Here is a 25402-nt window from a genome sequence, read left to right as displayed (position 1 = left end):
AAATGCTCTTTATAATATAATACAAACTATTAAACTTTAACGGCTATGCAGTTTTGCCATTATTACTCTACAAAATACATATTTTTGAAGTGCATAAATAATAAATGTCAAAAACTTCTTCGTTGCTCCAAAAACGAAGTCTTTATTATAAATTTGGAACCAAAGTGGCCTTTAGGTGCTATGCTATAATTGAAGTATATGTTTGGTATTATCATCATGCCGCACGATAACAATTTCTTTGCAGGAATTGAAAAATTTTTCATTTTTTTACGCTGGAAAAAAAAGAAAAATGAAATTCACTAAAAAAAAAAAAAAAAGATGGGTCTATTCAAACCGGACAGTTCAAGTATATTATAGTTCTACAAGGGACTATAATAGTGATCAAAGTTGGCGCAGTTTAAATTGTGAGTGGCTAACAAACTGAGTAGATCAAAGTGGCAGATAGTTCTAACGAAAAGTAGTTATTTGTACGCCACTTAACCACAGCGACACAAGATTTCAACTATAAACAGAGCCATCGCTATGTCTGCTTTACCAGAAGAAGTCAATAGCACGTTGCTTCAGATCGTGCAAGCATTTGCTTCTCCGGACAACCAGATACGTTCAGTTGCTGAAAAGGCTCTTAGTGAGGAATGGATTACCGAGAATAATATCGAATACCTTTTAACTTTTTTGGCTGAACAAGCCGCCTTCTCCCAAGACACTACTGTCGCAGCATTGTCTGCTGTTCTGTTTAGAAAATTAGCGTTGAAAGCTCCTCCTTCTTCAAAGCTTATGATTATGTCCAAGAATATAACACACATTAGAAAAGAAGTTCTGGTACAAATACGTTCCTCCTTGTTAAAAGGGTTTTTGTCAGAAAGGGCTGACTCAATTAGGCATAAATTATCTGATGCAATTGCCGAATGTGTTCAAGATGATTTACCTTCGTGGCCAGAGCTATTACAAGCTTTAATAGAATCTTTAAAGAGTGGAAATCCAAATTTCAGAGAATCGAGTTTCAGAATCTTGACGACGGTACCTTATCTAATTACAGCCGTTGACACTAACAGCATTTTACCAATTTTTCAGTCGGGCTTCACTGATGCAAGTGATAATGTCAAAATTTCTGCTGTTACTGCATTTGTAGGCTACTTCAAACAGCTGCCAAAATGTGAATGGTCAAAATTAGGTGTTTTATTGCCAAGTCTTTTGAATAGTTTACCAAGATTTCTAGATGATGGTAAGGATGATGCCCTTGCCTCGGTTTTTGAATCATTGATTGAGTTGGTGGAATTGGCACCAAAATTGTTTAAGGATATGTTTGACCAAATAATACAATTTACTGACATTGTCATAAAAAACAAAGATTTAGAGCCTCCGGCAAGAACTACTGCGCTGGAACTATTAACGGTATTTAGCGAGAATGCTCCTCAAATGTGCAAATTGAATCAAAATTATGGACAAACTTTGGTGATGGACACTTTAATCATGATGACAGAGGTGTCCATAGATGACGATGATGCAGCAGAATGGATAGAATCCGATGACACCGACGATGAAGAGGAAGTTACATATGATCATGCTCGTCAAGCTCTTGATCGTGTTGCTTTAAAACTGGGCGGCGAATATCTGGCTGCACCCTTGTTTCAATATTTACAGCAAATGATTACATCAACCGAATGGAGGGAAAGATTTGCGGCTATGATGGCTCTTTCCTCTGCTGCTGAAGGTTGTGCTGACGTATTAATAGGTGAAATCCCAAAGATCTTAGATATTGTGATTCCCTTAATTAACGATTCTCATCCAAGAGTTCAATACGGATGTTGTAATGTTTTGGGCCAAATATCTACCGATTTTTCACCTTTCATTCAAAGAACTGCACATGATAAAATTTTGCCCGCCTTGATATCTAAATTAACATCAGAATGCACTTCGAGAGTTCAAACCCATGCTGCGGCAGCTCTCGTCAACTTTTCTGAATTTGCCTCTAAGGATATCCTTGAACCTTACTTAGACAGTCTTTTGACGAATCTGTTGGTTCTTTTACAAAGTAACAAGCTTTACGTGCAAGAACAGGCCTTAACAACTATTGCATTTATCGCCGAAGCAGCAAAGAATAAATTTATCAAGTACTATGATACTTTAATGCCCTTATTATTGAACGTTTTGAAAGTAGACAACAAAGACAATAGCGTTTTGAAAGGTAAATGCATGGAATGTGCCACTCTGATTGGTTTCGCTGTTGGTAAGGAGAAATTTCATGAACATTCTCAAGAGCTTATCTCAATCTTGGTTGCTTTACAGAACTCAGATATCGACGAAGATGATGCACTCAGATCATATTTAGAGCAAAGTTGGAGCAGAATTTGTCGAATCCTTGGGGAAGATTTTGTTCCTTTGCTACCGATCGTTATCCCACCTTTGTTAATCACTGCCAAAGCAACACAGGACGTCGGACTAATTGAAGAAGAGGAGGCTGCAAATTTTCAGCAATATCCAGATTGGGATGTTGTTCAAGTTCAAGGTAAACACATTGCTATTCATACATCTGTTCTCGACGATAAGGTGTCTGCAATGGAGCTATTGCAAAGCTACGCGACACTTTTACGCGGCCAGTTTGCTGTATATGTTAAGGAAGTAATGGAGGAGATAGCTTTACCATCGCTTGACTTTTACTTACACGATGGTGTTCGTGCTGCAGGTGCAACGTTGATTCCTATTCTATTGTCCTGTTTACTTGCGGCAACTGGTACCCAAAATGAGGAGTTAGTACTATTATGGCATAAGGCTTCCTCGAAAATAATTGGTGGGTTAATGTCGGAACCAATGCCGGAAATTACACAAGTCTACCACAACTCTCTAGTAAATGGCATCAAAGTGATGGGCGAAAATTGCCTAAGCGAAGATCAACTAGCAGGATTTACTAAGGGTGTTTCTGCAAACTTAACGGACACTTATGAAAGAATGCAGGATCGCCATGGCGATGGAGATGAATATAATGAAAACATCGATGAGGAGGAAGACTTTACGGACGAAGACCTCCTCGATGAAATCAACAAATCTATCGCTGCAGTCTTGAAAACCACAAGCGGTCATTATCTAAAGCATTTGGAAAATATATGGTCCATGATAAACACTTTCCTGTTAGATAATGAGCCAATTTTAGTCATATTTGCATTAGTGGTAATTGGTGATCTGATTCAATACGGAGGTGAGCAAACCGCTAGTATGAAGAGTGCGTTTATTCCAAGAGTGACTGAATGTCTTGTTTCTTCAGACGCTCGCATTCGCCAAGCTGCTTCTTATATAATCGGTGTTTGTGCACAATATGCTCCATCTACATATGTTGACGTTTGCATACCGACTTTAGATACACTTGTTCAGATCGTTGACTTTCCGGGCTCTAAGCTGGAAGAAAATCGTTCCTCTACTGAGAATGCCAGCGCAGCCATTGCCAAAATTCTATATGCATACAACTCCAACATCCCCAATGTAGACACATACACAGCGAACTGGTTTAAAACGTTGCCAACGATTGCTGATAAAGAGGCTGCTTCATTCAACTATCAATTTTTGGGTCATTTAATCGAAAATAACTCGCCGATTGTATGCACACAATCCAATATCGCTACGGTAGTTGATTCAGTTATACAAGCTTTAAATGAGAGAAGTTTAACTGAAAGGGAGAGTCAAACTGTGATAAGTTCAGTCAAGAAATTGTTAGGATTTTTGCCTTCTAATGATGCTTTGGCAATTTTCAACAGATATCCAGCAGATATTATGGAAAAAGTACATAAATGGTTTGCATAAAGAAGTTTAATAAAAGAACAATATTAAGTAAGTAATTCTCTGTAGGGAATATTAATAAATATTGTCATTCTTTTCTGATTAGGTAAAGTGTACATAGTGTAACAATAATATGATTCTTAATCTACCAGTGATAATCACGAATAGGATCTCATAAAACTTGCATTGAAAAAAAAGAAAATTATACTTTACAACTTTTCATTTTTCGTAAAAACTATCTCGCAATGGTAAAATATTAAACCTTATCGAAAATAGGAATTATTATGTAGGTATCGACGTCTCCTAAGCCAAAGCAAAACCGACACCAGCGGCGATGGATAAGGAAATGACTGAGGTGAAGACGACTTGCACCAAGTTAGCTTTAACGTTGGTAGCAGCACTCTTTTTGGTGGAAGAAGAAGAAGATGCTGAAGAAGACGAAGAGCTGGAAGAACCAGAGCTAGACTTGGCAGAGGAGCCTGAAGCCTTAGAAGAGGCAGAGCCAGTGCTGGTTTCAGTACCCGAGCCCAAATCAATACTACCGGAAGCCGAGTTAGTACCCAAACTACCAATTTGTTTCAATGCGGAAGAGCAACTAGCTTGTGTGGTAGCGGTTTGTAAAGTAGCAGAACCACTGAAGTCACAATTAGAGTCGCTACCACCATTACTTTCATAATACAAGTTCAAAACAAAAGACAGTTGTTCCTTTGGACTACAGAATGAGTAGGCACCGTATTCACCAGAAGTACCGTTTGCTGAAATACCGCCACAATTTCCTTCAACTTTATCGCAGACATAGTTGAACAAGTCCTGGTAGTCATCAGAGTCAACATCGTCAGAGACAACACAACTGTTGGCTGCGTTCATACAGGAACATAAGCCACCGTTTGGAGTTGGTGGCAGTGCGGTTGCAACGGACCAGTACTTGCCAGTAGCTGGGCAAGCGACATCACTTGTGGTTGCAGAATAAGACTTAGTGTTAGCTGAAGTTGGAGATATCTTATTGATTTCTGAGGAATAGTTGTTGAAATCATCTAGAGTTTTGACATCACTACCGTCAATACTCACTAAACCGTACTTATTGGTTTCTTCGAAATACATGTAAACAATACCACCTGACCAGACATCAGTCATATTAGAACCGTATAAGGCTTCAACTTCAGTAAATAATCTTGGTCTAACCTCGTTACAACCATATTCAGAGAAGAAAACTGGGATAGACAAGTTTTTGAATTCCGCAGTTCTGTCAGCATAACCGGAAGTTTTAAAGTCAGACTTACCACACCATTCGTACATATTGATACCGTAAAAGTCAGCCTTAACATCGTCGTCACCGCAAGCAAAGTAATCAGCCAACTCAACTCTGGTTTTTTCATCATCGTTGGAAGAGTAACCGACTGGAATTTTTCTGTAATCCTTGTCGCTAATGTATTGTCTGACGTCTCTAATAGCAGCCTTAACGAAAGCAGAGGCGTCTGTGTTTGTATAGTTGTTAGTAACTTCATTACCGGCAAAGAAACCCAAAACGTTGGTATAATTAGCAAAGGCGTCAACAACACTTTTGTAACTGTTGAACAAGTTAACAGTCCACTTTGGTTCGTCTCTATTGATGGAAGTATCTGGGGCCGATAAATCAGCGATAACGTAGATGTCAGCATCGTTCAATGCTTTCAAACACTGAGAATGATCTAGAGAGGTATTGATCGCATAAACACGGATTACATTGGTGTCCAATTTCTTGAGGTATGGAATATCTCTGGAACAGCTGTCATAATCAGCCAAAGGATCATTGATAGTGGAGCCGGAGGTTTGGTTTACAGTATCAGCTTGGTAAGCAACACCTCTCATGTAAAACTGGCTACCATTGTTGGAGTAGAAGAACTTGTTCCCGACAACTTCAATTGCCGGAACATCGCCAGCTGTTGCGACACCGGCAAAGAAAGCGGCACCGGTGGCTAACGTTGTGAGAGACTTAAACAACATTGTTAGGGTTTAGTTATCTAGTTGTTTTGCTGTATCACACTCCTAAAAAAAGTAAAGTGTTTAAAATAGTTTAATAGAGCGACACATATATTTAAGGATATTTAATATGTTCGAGGAAAAATAACCACGACTTTTCCTCTTAAATAAAAAATCCGTGTCAACAGCAGTAGAAGGAAAAGTTTTCAAATCTCGAGGATTATCGGATTACTTTACTAATAAACCGCGCAGCCTGTTTGAGAATACCAAAAGTAGAAAATTCCTCGCCATTTTTCCCGACTTTTCTTTTTCTCTTCTCCACCTCTGCGGCACGAAAACCGAGTGCAGAATGAAAGGAAACAAAACGCGAGCCGCGAAAAAAACTAACTAAAAGTACGCAAAGAACTAGCCGGGGCTGGCCTGTGGATTCATGTTTGAGTATACTAGATAGGGCAGGCACCGCCTCGCTTTATCAGCTATGCAAAAATAGCTTTTCTTCATCCCCCTACGCAACAGTCTCAAAGGTAGGGAAAGGTGGTGTGGTAGTCAGGATTGTCGATGGGGCATTCGGTCCAGTATCATTGTTGTTTTGACCATTGGGTTGAAAGATACCCTCGAAAAGCGTGCCTTCTAACATCTCCTGCGTATTTGGTACAAAATTACTGGCAAAGAATGGCGCAATAAGCATGAAAAGGAATACAGTTAGTATTATGAAATATAGGGAGAAGTATTTTGAGACTATACTGCTCCTTAATATTCTTTGCTTCCGAGTGAAAACCCTTCTATGCGCGATAATATTTCTCGGATTCATCCAAAATAGTACCATCGTATGCCAATAATCAATGAATGGTAACAATATGATTGGCATCTGTATATATAACAGGAAATGACCAAGAAAGAAATCTGCTGCAAAATAACTTGATTCCATAATTTTCACGAAGTATTCCCGTATGGGTTGTAAAATGACAGACCAACCCATACCTGTGTTGTACCACCTGCCATTCCACCAAGCCAAATGTGCTCTATTGTTCTTATACTCTCTTGTCAAGAATATCGTCGTAAAGACCTTGAAAAGAACCAAATGTAAGTTGATACATGTGATAAGTAGTATCAATGTACGTGTAAAGTTCCAACCTTGTAAAAACCACATTAGCTCGAAGTCTAAAAGATAGATCAAGACTGAAAATGTGTGTGCAATAAACGCAATCACGGCACCAGCATTTTTGCAGCAGTATGATAACCCAGGAACGACGAAAAATGAGACCCAAAAAAGCAGGAACAGCAATATTGAATTAATAAAAATTGGCAAAAAGGTTACGAGTAACAACCGAAAAACTGAACTGGTTGGTTTTGAATCAGAGACCCCTGTTTGCGCATTTGTGAAGGAAAAAGCTGTGAAATTGAAAAAAAATACGCAAAACGGCAGAAATAACTCTGCAAAAAAAACGTTCCAAAACCTTGCTTTCTTTGAGTCATGACCTGAATCTTCGGAGATATCATCAACGGTTTTGCTCTTGTAGCCCGTAAACCTTGACCGAGAGCTCTTTACAAAGTTTGCCCATGACTCCTTCTGATATTTAGTATTACCTGAAAATAACCAATGCATGAAAGTCTTGTAATCAATGAAGAAGTCCATAAATGAAAATTGGTGAGGATTGAAAATAAAAGGGGCAAAACACATTGAAATTACCGTTATCCAGAACCACAGTAGAGCGGGCTGCCACATAGATATAATCGCAAATAATAACATGAAGAACACCTGAAACCCAGAGTATATTGATATGTTAACAAACCTAGAATAGAGTGCTGAGAAATCAATGCGTGTTATTGCAAACCCACGACCCGTAGATATATATTTTGCTCCACCAAATGTTAAGTCCATCAATAAGGAGTTCGAATAGACCTGACAAACAAATACTTCAAATAATGGAGCCATTGAAAGAAGGTGGTGTAAAAACCTCGAAGCTGCTCTCCAGATGCCCTTTTCCAAGACTTCTTGAATTAATAGAGGTGCAAAGGCAATGAAAAAGACAATGAAAATTGACAGCACAAAGATTGACACCCAATGTAATGCGGGTTGGATGTTATAGCAACCAACAGGGGTTTCGAGGTTTGTAATAGGTGCATTTTTATTGTAAAAGCAGGCAATCGTTTCATGGTTTAAAGCACCCAAGTTTAATAGTAAAACAAAAAATAGCTGAACAGAAAAGGAAATAAATAAATTGTTTAGATGGAAACCAGGATGTGCATAAAAAAAGGATAAAAATCTATCCATTGGAAGTTGCGTTCCAAGATAATAATACTCTCTTGATAACAATTGTTCACCCATACCTGCACCTATTTTAGTGGTGAAATTCAAAATTGAACCAAATCCTAAGTCTCGCCCTTTACCACATTGATAATAATCACTATGTTTTATTCTCCCGCCGCGGCAGATTGCGTTCATTCCAGCATATATATCTTCATTTAAATGCAATCCTCTCTGTGCCTTCGACAGGCCACCACGAGTGGTCATAAATATGCCGTTAAGAAAATCAGGGTGCCCATAGTGTAGTTTACCGCCAATCTCAGCCAATGTCCTTGCAAATAAGGTCCCAAAAGTCTGTTCCTTACCTGCAGCAATATCGCCTAAGACTCCAATGTTTTCTGAAAAAATGTATTCTCTTGAACCGACTATAGCGATAGGGGCAGGCTCCTCCTCATACTCAATACCGGGGATATACGGAATTATGGAATTCAGTTCAAGTTCTTCAAATTCACTTAAAACAGATCGTATCTTTAGGCATTCCTCCAAATAATTATCCTGATTGGCATCGATCACCTGTATATACTCACCGCGATAAAATATTATGGAATGATTTTGATTGTCCGATTTACCGTCGCCAAGAATTGGATTGCCCGACAAGCGAATTTTGAATGTTGGCTTCCTCAATCCATTTTCTTCATCAAATTCAGCGTAACCATTAGTCAGACATGAATAATATGTACGTTCAGATGTGCTTTCGTCTAGATCTTCCAAAAGATAAGATATAAACATATTCGGATAAGCTCTTAAAAGTAGCTCCGTCGCTTCAATTTCGTCCTTATTAAATTTTGCATATCTTTGCATAGCAACAACCATTCTGAATTTCCTACTAGCCATATTTTCTAAATCGTTTTCCAAAGCTTCAGAGTTACCATGATATAAGCTAACTAAAGAGGGATTTTCAATCCGATACAGCAGTTTAATAGCTTTGGAGTAATTCATAAAACCTGAAAGGGTTCGATATAAAGTTTGTGTCCGTAAGGACGCCCAAATTCTTGTTCTTAGCGTGTATGATGGTTCAGACGAGTTGAAGCCAAAATAAGAAAATGGCAAGTCATTAATTTTTTCCTTAATAAGATCGTCTTCAGTGGATAGCTTTCGAGAACTATTTCGCTCTGAAAGGGGAGTAGATCCGACATCGTATGGAGTATCTGAAATTTCCAGCCCATCCTCATTCTCACTATTCACCGCTTCTTTTAAAAAACTTTTTTCCATGCTCAATAATTTCGTATCTTTAACAAAACATTCCCATTCTGTAGGGTGTAGATGCTTCAAATATTCAAGCACTGTAATTTTGCTTTTGGGAGATTCTTCTCTGATAATTTCCTTTAAACCCAAAAGAATTTTTTCCGAATAATGGGGAACTAAGACAGTAAAGGTTGGCATACAGTCCACTGGGACAGGCTCTGAAATGGGGGTTGCCAACGATTGAGCAAAAAATGATATCCTTCTTTTTGCCTCTGATTTGGAAGGAAAAAATTCCATGGATTTGAAAGTTGAATCATCCTGGGCAACAAAAAATGTAGGAGATTTCAAGGTTCTTGTATCACCCATTAAGGAGTCCACTTGCTGGAATAAAAGTCTTTGTAAATGTTCAATGGAGAGAAGATGTTCCCTATACATCGATATAACGATTGCGTTCCATACTTGAGATATTAGTATTTTTGCTTTGAATTTTACATCCATCTCTGAAGTGGCTAAAATTTTGGAATATATCCTTTTAGGCAATCGTGAATATACATTTTTCCATGGTGTGAGAATTGAGGTACCAAGGGAAAATGACAGTATGATGGAAAAAATACAGTTACAAATAATATACCAAAGGTAGGTATCGAGAAAGAATAGACCTAAATCCGAAAACAACATCAGAACTAGTGTGATTTTAGCCTGCCATTTACATAGAATCGGACCCAGCAAATACTCACCCTGACATCTGGATAGATCCATAATAGATAGGACGCGGATGGGGTCCCTAAGGGATAAGGTCAAAAAGAAATAAGATTCAATGTATTTTGCCAAATATACGAATACCCATAACCCATAAGAAAACCATTTGCTCCGTCCTGTTAGTTTGGGAAATGAAGCAGTAAAAGTTTGCGATGAAATATACCTTCGATGCCTTTTATCTTTATTCAAATATGGACGAAATAGGCCGCCCAAGGGCCTGATAGCAAAAAAAAGGGTAGTTAAAAGTGCAATAATTAACTGAGTGATGGACACAATATATGCAGATTTCGAATGGACGTCCCACTCAAAAAATCCCAAGACATATATGGACGGCCCTAGATTAATTGCGAGACAAAGCAGTAGGCCGGTCATTCTGCGTGACAGATGTTGAGCTCCTGGCCATTCCCGAGGAACAAACCCCCACTCGAATATGGTAGCAAGTATTTGAACTAAACATGATATTGTTCCTCCAAAGGCAATAACGGAAAGTCTAACTTGAGGTGTAGGTTGATTATTTAATAACTGCACGTAGTTCTTGGTATACAAAGTAGGGGAATTAAAAGTGGTAAAAAACCAAAACGGTGCAAAATGAATGATCCAGAATCTATTAAAATTTGTGAAACAATGCTTCCAACTTCTGGTCTCTCTATAAGTTTTATAGAATACTTTTGACCAAGCAACGTCTTTGAAATAAAGATACCTCTCCTCTAGTGGTTTGTCTACCAGCCGTTCCCCATTGGTTAAGATAATACGTTCAAAGCCCTCCGGATACCAAAACAGTTGGTTGATGTCATCATAACCAATAATATTCTTATGGTCCTTTTCTCTTCTTTTCCAGTTTCCCTTGGCATCTTTTTTGTATACTTCGTCCCTTAGAAATTCGTATAAAGGTGTGATAACTTCATTTAAGTACGTGTATTCTGGCATGTTCATTGGTTTTTCTTCACTCAATGTACTAATGTCATAATCAAGTGCACATTTAAAGATAAAACAAAGGCATTCTGGAGCAAACCTGACTTGGTTCGCCTCTCCCCAACAAAGTAAATAAAGGGCTAGCTGTCTTATCATTTCTTCTGGTGACAACTTTTTCATCTTCAATTTCCACTTATAATCCGCACTTTTTAAATTCGTCTGGTCTTCTAACTGTTCTTGAGTCAGAGTTATCTTCGGATGATTGTTGATGAACTCTTGTTCCTTCTCATTCCATTGCTTGATCTGTTCCTTGATGGAAACACCTCTCTTCTTTGCCATTTTCACATTCCTTTGGCGTGCTTTCCCGTGTAGTTGCATGTTTTGAAAACCAATCTCTTCATCTAGATCGAGCTGGGCGGCAAAATACCATTTTCTATAATTTGCATGCTCGCCTCCAATATACGAGACATGTAGCGACACTAATGCATTTTGAGCGCCCGTACGGCTTGCTCTGGAGTCCAGCTGTCCCATTAAATGCTGATACATATTTTCCATAGAAGATTTCTGGAATCCAAACTTCTCTGTAAGCTGTGTAAAAATCTCCCTGATCTTTTGCATTGTTACCGGGACTTCATCATCTTGACACCAAGCTGGATATTCAACATCAGTAAGCGAAAACTTAGGGCTCATGAAGTTCATTGCAGGCTCTTCTCAATATGTTCCTCAGTATCCTTCTTTCTTTCAAGACGCTATCAAACAGACTTTAAGGATAATTTTTCTTTAGTGGCAAATCCAAGGTCCTTTACTAATTGCTTGTTTCGTTTTGTTAAATAGCCGCCGAGCCGATGACAAGACCTTACCCGCTCTTGTAATATTCATTGCCGCATCAGGCACGCTATCCTATGGGGTCGAGAACTTCTGTCTCAGAGGTGTGTCATAGCCATAGAACACTCCTCAGCGACGCTATATCGGCTTTGAGGCCAGGAAAGGTAATCATCAAAAAGGAATGACTTTGATTTCTTTTTCAAGGCAAGCAAGAAAACTTTCTTTTTATTTAAGCCCTCTCTATGTCAAGTATTTGTTCCTTACAGATCCCCAGAGATCTTCGGTCTAGATTTCGCGAAATGCCATTTCCAGTAATTTACCTCTTTGAAAAAATGTCCTCGAGGATTTCGAGCGAGGCAAAGGCGTGGAACAAAATGCCAAGACTTTAATGGCGCGAAAACAGGAACTGGTGATGGCGAAAAAAATTCGCGTTGAAATGTTTGAAAATGGTAACAATCCTCGGACGCATCTGGGGGCTATTCGTGTTTGTATGTGTACGGACAGTTTTCTATTCAGAGCCGTGGCTATAAGCCTTCTTTTCCAGCTTTGTTTCAAGACTGTAGTATTTATAATGGCTGAGAAGGTGTGCGTGTGTGGAGTTTGTCTTACAATGTATCTTTCAGAGCGTACATCACATTTTCTTCCATTCCTTTTGTCAATCATATAGGCCAAATCAAAGAGTTAAATACTTTACTACTGCAATATTTAATTGAACAATCCAACTGTTACGTCCTTCATTTATTAACTGTTGTTCGATTTATAGATTGCTAGAAAAGTAATATTAAACGTAGGAAAAGTTCATCAACAATGCGTTTCTCAAATTTTCTAACTGCATCTGCACTACTGACTGGGGCTCTAGGTGCTCCGGCTATGCATCATAAGCATGAAAAGCGTGACGTGGTTACCGCAACAGTCCATGCACAAGTTACTGTTGTCGTTTCTGGAAATACTGGGGAAACTATTGTTCCAATCAACGAAAATGCCGTTGTAGCCACTACCACCAGTTCTTCGCTCGTTTCCCAATCTACCGCACCTGTTTTAGAAGCGTCAACTTCCGCTAATGTTGCGACTTCTCAACAAGAGACTACTACCACCCATGGATCTTCTTCTATAGCATCTACGGTCGTTTCTTCGTCATCTTCTTCTGCCGCTTCATCCTCCGCATCCTCCAGTATCTCTGCCTCTGGCGCTAAAGGTATTACTTACAGCCCTTACAATGACGATGGATCTTGTAAGTCTACTGCTCAAGTTTCCTCAGACTTGAAGCAGTTGACCGGTTTTGATAATATCAGATTATACGGCGTTGACTGTAGTCAAGTTGAAAACGTTTTGCAGGGTAAAACCTCAAGTCAGAAATTATTCTTAGGCATCTATTATGTTGAAAAAATTCAAGATGCCGTTGATACTATTAAATCTGCAGTTGAATCTTACGGTTCCTGGAGTGATATCACCACTATTTCTGTCGGTAACGAATTAGTAAACGACGGTTCTGCAACCGCTACTCAAGTCGGCGAATACGTTTCGACCGCTAGATCTGCTTTAACCTCTGCTGGTTATACAGGCTCAGTCGTTTCTGTTGATACTTTCATCGCTGTTATTAACAATCCTGATCTATGCGACCATTCTGACTACATGGCTGTCAATGCCCATGCATACTTTGATCAAAATACGGCGGCTGAAAATGCAGGCCCATGGGTACTTGAACAAATTCAAAGAGTTTACACAGCTTGTGGCGGTAAGAAAGAAGTTGTCGTTACCGAAACTGGTTGGCCATCCAAGGGTGATACATACGGTGAAGCCGTTCCATCTAAAGCAAACCAAGAAGCTGCCATTTCCTCCATTAAAAACTCCTGTGGTTCGTCAGCTTACTTATTCACCGCTTTTAATGATTTGTGGAAGGCAGATGGCCAATACGATGTTGAAAAGTACTGGGGTATCCTATCAAGTAATTAAGACACAAAGTGGTCATTTTTTGATTGTCCCTTTTTTGTTTCTCCCTTTTTTCGCTCAATAACTGAATTGAAAAGAGATAAGCTTTTCACATTTTCTCACCCTCTTATCACGGTTTTTCTTCATTTATATGTCTTCTGCAAAGTATACTCTATACTCATTGTAAAATATATTGTTCAATTTACCTTGGGGGCTTTTTTCTCGACAACAAGCTGCCACAACGTAGCTTCTAACTTACAATTATGTATATACTTATATATGTGCGCGCATATATATATATGACATCACTTAAGCTAAATAAGGACTGGTAAAAATTGCTGATGAATAAAGAAAATGTGGACTACCCAAAGAAGCATCTCACTGAAACATAAAAAGTGAGAAAAATATCAGAGCTTAGCCGTAAGGTATATCAGTTTTTGATTATCATTGGTCTATCATAGGAAGAATGTGATCTCAATCTGTCTGGATGATCCATATAGATATAATCTAAGTTGGACATTATGTCGTACAGTATAATTTTCTCGAGTTCTTCATCCGAGAACCCCTGTAAACTTCTGAATACTGTGCCTTCTTCAGCAGAGTAAGCAACGCTCAGTTTTATCTTTGAAAATTCCTTCTGTCCCAAGCCAAACTTTGCATGAAGACGATCCCTTGTTTTTGAGAATGGTTCTTCCGGTATCAAATTGAATAAGAAAGATATTCCGTGTCTATTTTCAACATCTTTGAAATACTGCTGAACGACTACTATGCGCCCCTTCAAATCTCTAGAATTTTCTGTCATCATACCCAGATCTTGCTCATCGTCTATTGGTCTATCTGCCGTATTTTCGCCGTTCATAGAATCTTCCGATGGAGATGTATGCACATTTTCCAGACGATTTAATTCTTTGAACAATTTTGATTCTTCGGGCAAGATTCTACCAAAGAGTAAAGAATTCTTGCTTACATCTTTGAACGTGTTTTGGTCTGACAGTAAACCCTGAAACTGAAAATTTGAGTTAGTCCAGAGTAGAATGTCTTCCTTCTGTTCGTCGGTAAAGCCAATTTTGTGCTGCACTTTTTCCAAAAACTGAGATTCCGTGTAATCATTAGCGACTTCAAACTCAAAGCATTGGTAATGAATGTAACTATCCTTTAACCAATATAACTTGATAGGTCTCAGACGTTCTAGTTCCTTTAATGGCACGGACAGTACTTCAAATGCGAAAGGTGGTATCTGGTCACAATTGAAATCTTTCAATAAATAGTCATTCAAAATTGAGGTTGACTTTAGCACAAACCTTCCATTGGAATAAAGAGCAAAAATCTTTAGGTATTCCGGCTTGACGTCTGCAAATGTTGATACAATTCTAGCAAGGTCGGCATAGGAGGCATACGCAGATATCCAGAATTCAAAGGTCTCTGAAATATCATTACTAACACCATATTCTTCGCTCGACCCGTCAACTTTGGAAAATTTCAATTTTACACGGTATCTCAGATACGAGTAAAAATCTTTGATCGTCGCATAAATTGGGAAAGTATCGGGTAGATCGGCGTTTGGAATCTCGAATGAAATTATATCACCAGTATCTATATCAGCATCATAGACCGTCTCCTTCATATAGATTTCGTTTATGGTTCCGGGTTGTACTTCCTCGTAGAAAGTCAGATTTTCGTTAGAAGCTTCAATGCTTTTTTCAATGATTGCAGATAAGTCAGTTATTTGTTGCAATTGATTCACAGCAAAGTGGCCAAATCCCAATAATTTTTGCGTGTGTGGATCATACTTCTTCACAAACAATAAATTTGAGTTATTATCGGCGGCGAAAAGAGGTTTGATCCCGCCCTCTGTTAGTTTTAGAAGATTGGTTCTCAAATTGAATATCAATTCGTCGTCAAGCTGAGTCTTCGAAATCAAAGAGGCTTCCTTCAACTTGTTCAAAAACTGCAACTCTAAGTAGGGTTCTTCGATGAAGAGATCTAAAAAGGATACTGTTTCTGATGTTATTTTATCTTCTTCATCGGTACTGGCCACACCTTCCTCTCCATATTGAGTTTCCAAAGTTCTCTTTTTCTCGGTTTTTAACGCCTCTTGTAAGGTGATATTTATAGAATCAAACTTTATGGGGTGTGTTAAACGTAAAGTGCTATTTCTGCGGTAATCCATTTTCCAGTATTTGACATCTCTTTCCGTTGGAATATTCATAGTCTCCTTAACCTTTGTAAATATGTCGGATAACTTGGTTGTTCTCAAGACTCTCAAGTTGATTTGCTGCAAATTGGAGTCATTGAGTTCCTCTGAAAAGAGTCTAAATCCATCATGTGCGAAATAATCAAATCCTTCATAATGAATGAATTCTTTTATTGAATGCAATCTGAGTGTGACGTACAAATGAGCTTCTTTAATTTCCTTTTCTCTCGTCTCACGTTCTTTAATCTCCTCTCTAACTCTCGTTATTACGTGTTTGGGAACATCAGATTCCAGGACAGGACGCAACAAATCCTGCTCTTGTTCTTGGCGTATGTAAACAAGCATGTAAGCGCTTGTATGGCGCTGAATGATATAATTTTGATAGTCATCCCTAGTCATCGTACGAACTTTTTCATCGGGTAATCTGTCACATCCGAAATTCTCTTGGAAAACCTGCTTCTTAGTGACTCTCCAAACTCTTTCGTCGTCAAATCGATACCACTGATCTTCAACACCAGGTTTAATTAAAGTGTAGTAATGGCCGGTAGATATATCACCAGAATGAACCAAAACGCCATGTAAATTGTAAATATAGGGATTTTTGTCCTTGTCTCCAGAGTCCAAAGTTTTCCTCAATACATCTTTATCAACGAAAGGTGATAAGTCAATCGTTTCAGGAAATTCATATTTGTCATTAACCTTTACCATTTGATCGTAGTTAAAATCGTATTCGAACCTCTTCAACTGCAAATGCAAAACGGGAGGGAACGATTCGAATATAACACCTTTTTGAGCATCTTGCAAACCGTAGTCTTGGGCAGCATATTGGTTTTCACCATTCATTAGTTCCATCTCGATGTAATTATCAAAGGATCCCTGCAAGTTCTCGAAATTTTTAACGTTTAATTGCAAATCCCAAAAGTCCTCCACTCTAGCGGATTCGTAATCAACGTTAATGCATTTGATATAGCTTTTCATTTTCCCCACAAATATTTCATTCAGCTTCCCCTCTACGGGGGTTCCCTTCATGTTATTTTCTAGCCTGTCCATTAATATTCTATTCAATTCCTGCACATCATGTTGGGTGAAGGATTCTGCGGTATCCCAACCAAATGACCTAGTCAACTCCATAGTGTCCAATGGTATGTCAGACACTTGTAACTGATAGAAAGCTCTTTGTAAGGCCAGAGGGACACTGTTGTTTGGACTTTCATGTTCAGTGGGTATTTCGTACACCAGTTTTCTAAAATATTTTGTAAAGAAATACGATTGCAGCAGCGAATTCAAGTAGCATGTGGCACCTTGATTTCGGAACCCAACGTAGCCAGTCACCTTCTTGGAGTCATAATTCAAGAAGTTATGCCACAAAACACCAGTCGGATCCTTCAATATGCGGACATACGCCGTTATGTTCAAGCTCCCCTCATTTAAGAACGAGAGCGGTTTTCCTTTCGAGGGATTTTTCAAGTTGTTCAAATCTATCAAATTTGCAAACCCCCAGTCTGTATCTAGGGCGTTGAACCGGTGGTGAGACTTGTTAATCAGATTGACAGAGTCATCATCTCCGGGCCTTGAAATGCCGATGGCAAACTGAGCACAGCAATACCAGTCCGGATCAACCGACACCATCTCCCCCGTGGTTTCATCTAATTTTTCCTCTGGATGAGGCTCCAGATACACCGCAACACCCTTATTATGGTTCCCCTGAGGAAACAACAGAATGTCCCATTCAAAATCGCCAATTTTGAACCGAGGAGAATTGTACTTTGGGTTCGTCAGCTCGTTCCAGTCGGGTATATTCCACGTAAAGCTGTCCTCTAGCAACGTTTCTACTTCTTCATCAAATTGTGGAAGGATACTCTCAATGTCCTTATTTATGAGGGTGCCGTGAGACACAGTGCCGATGCTTCCCAATTCTTCTTCAGAGCTCATTGTTAGTCTTGAAGAGAGTAATTAAAAGCCGTCTTTCCAAAAAATATAATCCTTTAACTGATTATTGGTATAAGGGGCAAACCGCAAGGATAAACAAATGGAAAAATATCTCTCAAATCTTTTAGCGCCAAGGACTCCAACTAATTGTATCTTGAATTTGCCTTTACGATCCGTTTGTCCAGTCACGGCATGTATATCTTATTAATCCTGCCTTTCTAATCACGTATTCTAATGTTCAATTAAGGGATTTTATCTTCATCAACGGCTCCCACGCAAAAAATGACGTTTTGCACACAGACACGAAATACACCTTCCACCGGAACAACGGCCATCTCCAACTTATAAGTTGGGGAAATAAGACAATTTCAGACTTCAGAGAATGAAAAAAAAAAAAAAAAGGTACATCACAGATGGGGTTCAGGTTTGCTACAATTGCAGGGAGCCTGTCACATATAAATAGACCTCCAGTGATGATATCTTTCAGTCTTCAAACGTCTCTTGTCACAGTTCTGGTCGTTCTATATCACATCTCTCTTGGTTCTACTTATTGTCTATAATATCAAGCTACAGCAAGCATACAATCAACTATCTACCATACCATAATACACAATGTCTATTCCAGAAACTCAAAAAGGTGTTATTTTCTACGAATCCAACGGTAAGTTGGAACATAAGAACATCCCGGTTCCAAAGCCAAAGCCCAACGAACTGTTGATCAACGTCAAGTACTCTGGTGTCTGTCACACCGATTTGCACGCCTGGCATGGTGACTGGCCATTGCCAACTAAGTTGCCATTGGTCGGTGGGCATGAAGGTGCCGGTGTTGTTGTTGCCATCGGGGACAACGTTAGGGGCTGGAAAGTGGGTGATCTTGCCGGCGTCAAATGGTTGAACAGCTCATGTATGGCCTGCGAGTACTGTGAATTAGGTAACGAGTCCAACTGTCCTCATGCCGATCTGTCTGGGTACACCCATGACGGATCCTTCCAACAATACGCTACTGCTGACGCTGTGCAAGCCGCTCGTATTCCCGAAGGCACCGACTTAGCTGAAGTCGCCCCAATTTTGTGTGCCGGTATCACCGTCTACAAGGCTTTGAAGTCAGCCAACTTGAGAGCCGGGAACTGGGTGGCCATCTCCGGCGCTGCTGGTGGTCTAGGTTCTTTGGCCGTTCAATATGCCAAGGCTATGGGTTACAGAGTCTTGGGTATTGACGGTGGGCCAGGCAAGCAAGAGCTGTTTACCTCTCTTGGCGGTGAAGTTTTCATCGATTTCACCAAGGAAAAAGACATTATTGGCGCTGTCGTCAAGGCCACCGACGGAGGTGCTCATGGTATCATCAACGTTTCCGTTTCCGAAGCTGCTATCGAAGCTTCTACCAAATACTGTAGAGCTAACGGTACCGTTGTTTTGGTAGGTTTACCAGCCGGTGCCAAATGTTCTTCCGATGTCTTCAACCACGTCGTCAAGTCCATCTCCATCGTCGGTTCTTACGTTGGCAACAGGGCGGACACCAGAGAAGCTTTGGATTTCTTCGCCAGAGGTCTGGTCAAGTCTCCAATCAAGGTAGTTGGCTTGTCTAGTTTGCCAGAAATCTACGAGAAGATGGAAAAGGGCCAGATTGCTGGTAGATATGTTGTTGACACTTCCAAATAACCGGATCTTTTACGATTTACGATTTGTAGTCTTCTATCATGAAGCTAGTTTTTTATAGCGACTCTAAGTGACTGTAATTAGTTTCATAAGTAAGATATAATACACTGTGCTCAGTACGAATGCATCATATATCCTTCACTCAGGATAGCGTTCGCTACTGCGAGTATTCTTTAAGAATCATGTCTTTTTCTTTCAACTTTTCAATCTAAAACCTGGGAATCCCACCCGGCTCCCCTCAATTGTGGATATGATGGTTTCACTGGTGTTCACTTAAAGTACGTTTTCCCCGGCACTTGTTTCACTCGCACCTCCACATGAATTATTACTCTAGCTTTTCACCCGCTTTCCGGGGTTATCCCATTTCCTACGCCTGCTAGTCTTTAATCAACGTAAAATCGAACAAAAAAGGCGGAATCGCTCTTCTGATAATCTTATTCCATCTAATTTGTGTGAACCTTTCGATTTATTTTCTTCAATTTCGTCTATTGTTCCTTCGAACGTGCCCTATTATTTTTGTTTTGGCACCCTTAAAAATACAGGATTTTATGATCTCAGCCCTTCCAGCAGGACCTAGGTTTTGGGAGGTCTAAAAGGGCGTAAATATGAAAGTATAAGGGAGATAAGAATTGCACTATTTTGGAGAATATGGAAGGTGGAACCTCTTATCGAAAGGAGCACGAGCAGACCCCCAGAGATTCTTATACGAGAAGTAATATTTGTACTAGTAATTCATGCTGTTGGTACGAACGGCTTCGCTGAATATGGCGAGGATGCCAGTGCCATGCCTCGCTAGAGGAATAGGTATTTTGAAGGGCAAGTATAGGCTAAGTAACCTGATAAACGCTCAACCCACGGTGAGACACGTGTCCAGTGAAATCCAGCAGAAAGATCAACAAGCAGGTGAATCGAATACGGCCACCGACACCGGTGTTATCTATAAATCAGACGAGGAAACATTGATATATTTCGATAATGTCTACGCAAGAGCCACGTCAGTTTGGAATCCAACACTATGGTACAATCTGCTATTAAGAAACCAATCCAGGGAGGCAGTGAGGGAAAAAATAAGAAATTTGGCTAGTCCACCCAGTAACCCTATCTATGGACTGGAATTAAAGTCTACCATTCCGGTGAAAAGAGATGGAGGTGTATTTGCCACTTTTGTTGTTCCGCCCAAATATACCAAAGCTCAAGTGAATTCTTTGATACAACAGAACACTGCCAGAGAATCTTCTAAGAACTTACTCTCGTACTTTACACGAGCATCTGCTTTCCCGGTGAAGGGTTCGCCTTGGATTGAAGATTTGAGAAGGCTACCAAGTACTGTCATAGTGGTCAAGTTTCAAGGACCCGCTTTAACGGAAGAGGAGATTTACTCCTTGTTTAGAAGGTACGGAACAATCATCGATATTTTCCCACCCACTGCTGCCAACAACAATGTAGCAAAAATTAGATACCGTTCATTCCGTGGTGCCATTTCCGCCAAAAATTGTGTTTCTGGTATTGAAATTCATAACACCGTCCTACACATACAATACGAAAATATCATTAGAGGTCACATAGTTAGTAATTTTTTCACCAATCACACGAGGATCGCTATTCCCGTGTTGTTTGCCCTGCTTTCAATATTTGCCGTTTTAGTGTTCGACCCCATTAGAGAATTTTCCATTGAACAAAAGATCACTCATAAATATTCTTTCTCATGGGACAATAAGTTTTGGAAACAGTTGAAAACGTTAACATCCTCCACCATGACTTCCATCAAATACTACTGGGGCAGTACCGATGATAACCATCAAAGAAAGCATTTGTGGGAGGAAAGAATAGAAAAGGTGAATGACTTAAAGATGTGGCTTGAGGAGAACAACAACACATTTGTAGTTATAAGAGGGCCCAGGGGCTCCGGAAAGCATGACTTGGTCATGCAGCATACGTTGCAGAATAGGGCAAATGTTTTATATCTCGATTGTGATAAATTGATCAAGTCAAGAACAGATCCTAAGTTTTTGAAGAATGCCGCTAGTCAATTGGGTTATTTCCCAATCTTCCCGTGGATTGACTCTGTTACTGGTGTTCTTGATTTGACTGTCCAAGGGTTAACGGGACAAAAAACAGGGTTGTCTGAGACGAAAGAATCTCAGTTCAGAAATATGTTGACTACTTCATTGATGTCAATTAGGCGTATTGCCCTTAAGAATTACAAGGCCTTTGTTCCTACGGGTGACGGAACGGTTAATGTCAAAGAGGAAGATTATCTCCAACAACATCCGGAGGCTAAGCCTGTTATCGTTATAGATAGATTTGAAGGTAAGTCCGAAATCAACGGATTTGTGTATAAAGAATTGTCTGATTGGGCAGCTATGTTAGTTCAGATGAACATAGCTCATGTGATTTTCTTGACAGAAACAGTTGCATCCAACCAAAGACTAAGTGAATCATTGCCAAACCAAGTGTTCAAAAATTTAATCTTATCGGATGCGTCAAAAGAAAATTCAAGGAATTACGTACTATCCCAGTTAGAAGATTACTTATATTACAACAAGAAGGTCAAGGGTGAGAACGTAAACGAAACTGAAAATGGAGAGGAACTAAATGAAAAAGATGATTCCGGTGATAGTGTAGATAAAGGCACGAAAAAAGCCGAAGTTATCTTAAATGAAAAGGAATTGCAGGAAATTGATGCTTCTTTAGAGCCATTGGGCGGTAGAATGTTGGATTTACAAGCATTTGTTAGAAGAGTCAAATCAGGAGAAGAGCCCTCGGAGGCTTTGGATAAGATGATTGAACAGGCTTCTGAACAGATCACTCAGATGTTTTTGAGTGACAAAATTGACGGTACGAAGAGTGCACAAGCTTGGGAATTGATTGAATTATTGAGTTCCAACGCGGTCATTCCATTCCATGAAATTGTCAATAAGCCGCTATTTAAGGCCGCACCAGAGACAGGAATTATGGAATTGGAAAACAATGGATTAATAACTGTTTCTAGAGACAGAGGTGTTTTACAGGAAATCAGGCCTGCTAAACCACTATACAGAGCAGCATTCACGTACTTGATTAACGATGCTGAACTTTCAAAAGTGTTAAAAACCCGTTACTTATTAAAGGTTGTAGGTTTTGAAACTGGCAGGATCAAGAAGTGGGAGGAAGAATTGAAGCCCTTAGGAAAAGTTCCTGACCAGAAACTATTCAAGAGTAGACTAGAGTATCTATCCGGTAAAATCATTGCCAGCAACACAGTCATCACTAAGTGTGAAGAAGAAATCAAAAATCTATCTACGTGAAAAACAAAAGTTAATTATTCCACCATTCTGTACATATATGTAAAATGTATATCGCTGACACATCCATATTCTTTTCAAAAAGCATTAAAAAATCATAACCAAGATGCCATTCTTCGGAACAGTTAGATATTCCACATTTAGCAGCTCCTGTATGTTCAAAGAAATGCCATGGTCAAGTTTGCCAGTAAGTGTGATAGCCAGATATTTGACCTATTCGTGCCCGTGATCAAACTAAGTCACGTGAAATTTCATCGAAAAAGGACGCGAGGGCTTTCCGATGACTCTTTATACTAACAATATAAACAATGCAAATCTATACAGTAAAAACGATAACTTTGGAAATCGCATTAGTAAGTAAATGAACAAAGTTTAACAGATCCTATTTAGATTCCAAAAAATGCTGCTTCTTTCAAGGCCTCCCATGGTTGGGCGAATACTAAGGTCAAAATTCAGACCTAGTTTATCACGGAACTGTTCACCAATTATATTGGCGGTATCCAAGTTATCTACCCAGCGACCCCTATTATTCAATTCAATTGGCTCTAAACTATGGAATGAAACACAAAAGGACTTGGCTAGCAAAAAGTTGATTGAAATTCCCTCGACGGCCCCAAAAGCGAAAGCCCAAGTGAAAAAGGTAGGTAAGGCACCAACGCTCTCAGAGTTGAGAATCTTGAAGGATCTGTTCCGTTATATTTGGCCCAAGGGCAATAATAAAGTGAGAGTAAGGGTGTTAATTGCACTAGGATTATTAATATCGGCAAAAGTCTTAAATGTTCAAGTGCCTTTTTTTTTCAAGCAGACCATTGATTCAATGAATATAACGTGGGATGATCCTACTGTTGCCCTTCCAGCAGCCATTGGATTGACAATTATTTCTTATGGTGTTGCAAGATTTGGATCCGTTTTATTCGGTGAGTTGAGGAATGCTGTGTTCGCAAAAGTAGCTCAAAATGCCATCAGAACCGTATCATTGCAAACTTTCCAGCATCTTATGAAATTGGATCTGGGTTGGCACTTGAGTAGACAAACGGGTGGCTTAACGAGGGCTATGGATAGAGGTACAAAGGGTATATCTCAAGTTTTAACGGCCATGGTATTCCACATTATTCCGATAAGTTTTGAAATATCCGTAGTTTGTGGGATTTTAACGTACCAATTCGGTGCGTCCTTTGCCGCTATCACGTTTAGCACAATGTTATTATACTCTATTTTCACAATAAAGACAACAGCATGGAGGACACATTTTAGACGGGATGCTAACAGGGCCGACAATAAAGCTGCCAGTGTGGCATTAGATTCTCTAATAAACTTTGAAGCGGTGAAATACTTCAATAATGAGAAATATCTTTCGAGTAAGTACAACAGTTCATTGATGAACTATAGGGACTCTCAAATTAAGGTATCACAGTCCCTAGCATTTTTGAACTCTGGCCAAAACTTGATTTTCACTACTGCCCTAACTGCAATGATGTATATGGGTTGTACCGGTGTTATTGGCGGAGATTTAACAGTAGGTGACTTGGTTCTAATAAATCAACTAGTTTTTCAATTATCAGTACCACTGAACTTCTTGGGTAGTGTTTACAGAGATCTCAAGCAATCTTTAATTGATATGGAAACATTATTCAAGTTGAGGAAAAATGAAGTCAAAATCAAGAGTGTCGAACGTCCTTTAATGCTACCAGAACATGTCCCCTACGAAATTACTTTTGAGAATGTCACATTTGGGTACCATCCGGATAGGAAGATCTTAAAGAATGCTAGCTTTACCATCCCAGCAGGCTGGAAGACTGCAATAGTCGGGTCTTCAGGAAGTGGTAAATCTACTATTCTAAAACTAGTCTTTAGATTTTATGATCCTGAAAGCGGAAGAATCCTCATAAACGGCCGCGACATCAAAGAATATGACATCGATGCATTGAGGAGAGTAATTGGGGTAGTACCACAAGACACACCACTTTTTAATGACACCATTTGGGAAAATGTGAAATTTGGTCGTATTGACGCAACAGACGAAGAAGTGAAGACGGCTGTACAGAAGGCTCAACTAGCACCCCTCATAAAAAAACTGCCACAAGGCTTCGAAACAATTGTGGGAGAGAGAGGGTTGATGATAAGTGGTGGCGAAAAACAAAGATTGGCAATTGCAAGGGTTTTATTAAAGAATGCAAGGATTATGTTTTTCGATGAGGCCACGAGTGCGTTGGATACACACACAGAACAAGCCCTCTTACGGACTATTAGAAGTAACTTCCCTTCTGGTTCGAGAACAAGTGTGTACATTGCACATAGATTGAGAACCATTGCAGATGCAGACAAAATCATCGTCCTCGACAACGGAACAGTAAAAGAGGATGGTAAGCATATTGAACTGTTGGCCACACCTGGTTCGCTCTACCGCGAACTGTGGACCATACAAGAAGATTTGAGTCATTTAGAGAACGAACTCAAAGACGAGCAAGCACTATGAATGCTCACTAGTAAGTAATAAAGTATACATTTATAAGTCTCTTTTGAGGAATTTCAAAGAGGAAAAGGAAAATTAAACATTATTCTCCGCGGTTTTTCAATGACCGGGTGGATTGACTCTTCCTGCCGCGAATAGCAGAACAGAGTTAGAGCGAACATGAATAATAATATAAATCCTGGAATCATGAATACGAATGAGTGACCTTGTGGCAAATGACA

The 25402-nt window shown here is 39.5% G+C and overlaps 8 protein-coding genes across 8 annotated transcripts; 5 read left to right on the top strand and 3 right to left on the bottom strand.

Moving 5' to 3' along the window:
* Positions 1-522: 522 nt before the first annotated feature.
* PSE1 (importin PSE1) lies at positions 523-3792 on the top strand (the record flags this gene model as incomplete). The annotated part of the gene is made up of 1 exon (XM_056230561.1): positions 523-3792. One exon carries the CDS (start codon positions 523-525, stop codon positions 3790-3792), a length of 3270 nt encoding a protein of 1089 aa, XP_056084467.1.
* A 279-nt stretch (positions 3793-4071) lies between these two features.
* On the bottom strand, positions 4072-5751 carry GAS1 (1,3-beta-glucanosyltransferase GAS1; the record flags this gene model as incomplete). The annotated part of the gene is made up of 1 exon (XM_056230560.1): positions 4072-5751. The coding sequence occupies one exon, from the start codon at positions 5749-5751 to the stop codon at positions 4072-4074; it is 1680 nt and encodes a 559-aa protein (XP_056084466.1).
* Positions 5752-6232: 481 nt separating this feature from the next.
* FKS3 (putative 1,3-beta-D-glucan synthase) lies at positions 6233-11590 on the bottom strand (the record flags this gene model as incomplete). Its single annotated transcript, XM_056230558.1, has 1 exon — positions 6233-11590. One exon carries the CDS (start codon positions 11588-11590, stop codon positions 6233-6235), a length of 5358 nt encoding a protein of 1785 aa, XP_056084465.1.
* A 933-nt stretch (positions 11591-12523) lies between these two features.
* SCW10 (putative family 17 glucosidase) lies at positions 12524-13669 on the top strand (the record flags this gene model as incomplete). Its single annotated transcript, XM_056230557.1, has 1 exon — positions 12524-13669. One exon carries the CDS (start codon positions 12524-12526, stop codon positions 13667-13669), a length of 1146 nt encoding a protein of 381 aa, XP_056084464.1.
* A 406-nt stretch (positions 13670-14075) lies between these two features.
* Positions 14076-17771, bottom strand: UBP15 (ubiquitin-specific protease UBP15; the record flags this gene model as incomplete). The annotated part of the gene is made up of 1 exon (XM_056230556.1): positions 14076-17771. One exon carries the CDS (start codon positions 17769-17771, stop codon positions 14076-14078), a length of 3696 nt encoding a protein of 1231 aa, XP_056084463.1.
* A 609-nt stretch (positions 17772-18380) lies between these two features.
* Positions 18381-19427, top strand: ADH2 (alcohol dehydrogenase ADH2; the record flags this gene model as incomplete). Its single annotated transcript, XM_056230555.1, has 1 exon — positions 18381-19427. The coding sequence occupies one exon, from the start codon at positions 18381-18383 to the stop codon at positions 19425-19427; it is 1047 nt and encodes a 348-aa protein (XP_056084462.1).
* A 731-nt stretch (positions 19428-20158) lies between these two features.
* On the top strand, positions 20159-22711 carry YME2 (Yme2p; the record flags this gene model as incomplete). The annotated part of the gene is made up of 1 exon (XM_056230554.1): positions 20159-22711. The coding sequence occupies one exon, from the start codon at positions 20159-20161 to the stop codon at positions 22709-22711; it is 2553 nt and encodes an 850-aa protein (XP_056084461.1).
* A 397-nt stretch (positions 22712-23108) lies between these two features.
* ATM1 (ATP-binding cassette Fe/S cluster precursor transporter ATM1) lies at positions 23109-25184 on the top strand (the record flags this gene model as incomplete). The annotated part of the gene is made up of 1 exon (XM_056230553.1): positions 23109-25184. One exon carries the CDS (start codon positions 23109-23111, stop codon positions 25182-25184), a length of 2076 nt encoding a protein of 691 aa, XP_056084460.1.
* Positions 25185-25402: the final 218 nt, after the last annotated feature.

The sequence above is a fragment of the Saccharomyces kudriavzevii genome (genome assembly GCF_947243775.1).
Source record: "Saccharomyces kudriavzevii IFO 1802 strain IFO1802 genome assembly, chromosome: 13".
Classification (NCBI taxonomy): Eukaryota; Fungi; Ascomycota; class Saccharomycetes; order Saccharomycetales; family Saccharomycetaceae; genus Saccharomyces; species Saccharomyces kudriavzevii.
The sequence above is the reverse complement of the archived record's forward strand: the minus strand, read 5'-3'. Positions and strand labels throughout refer to the sequence as shown.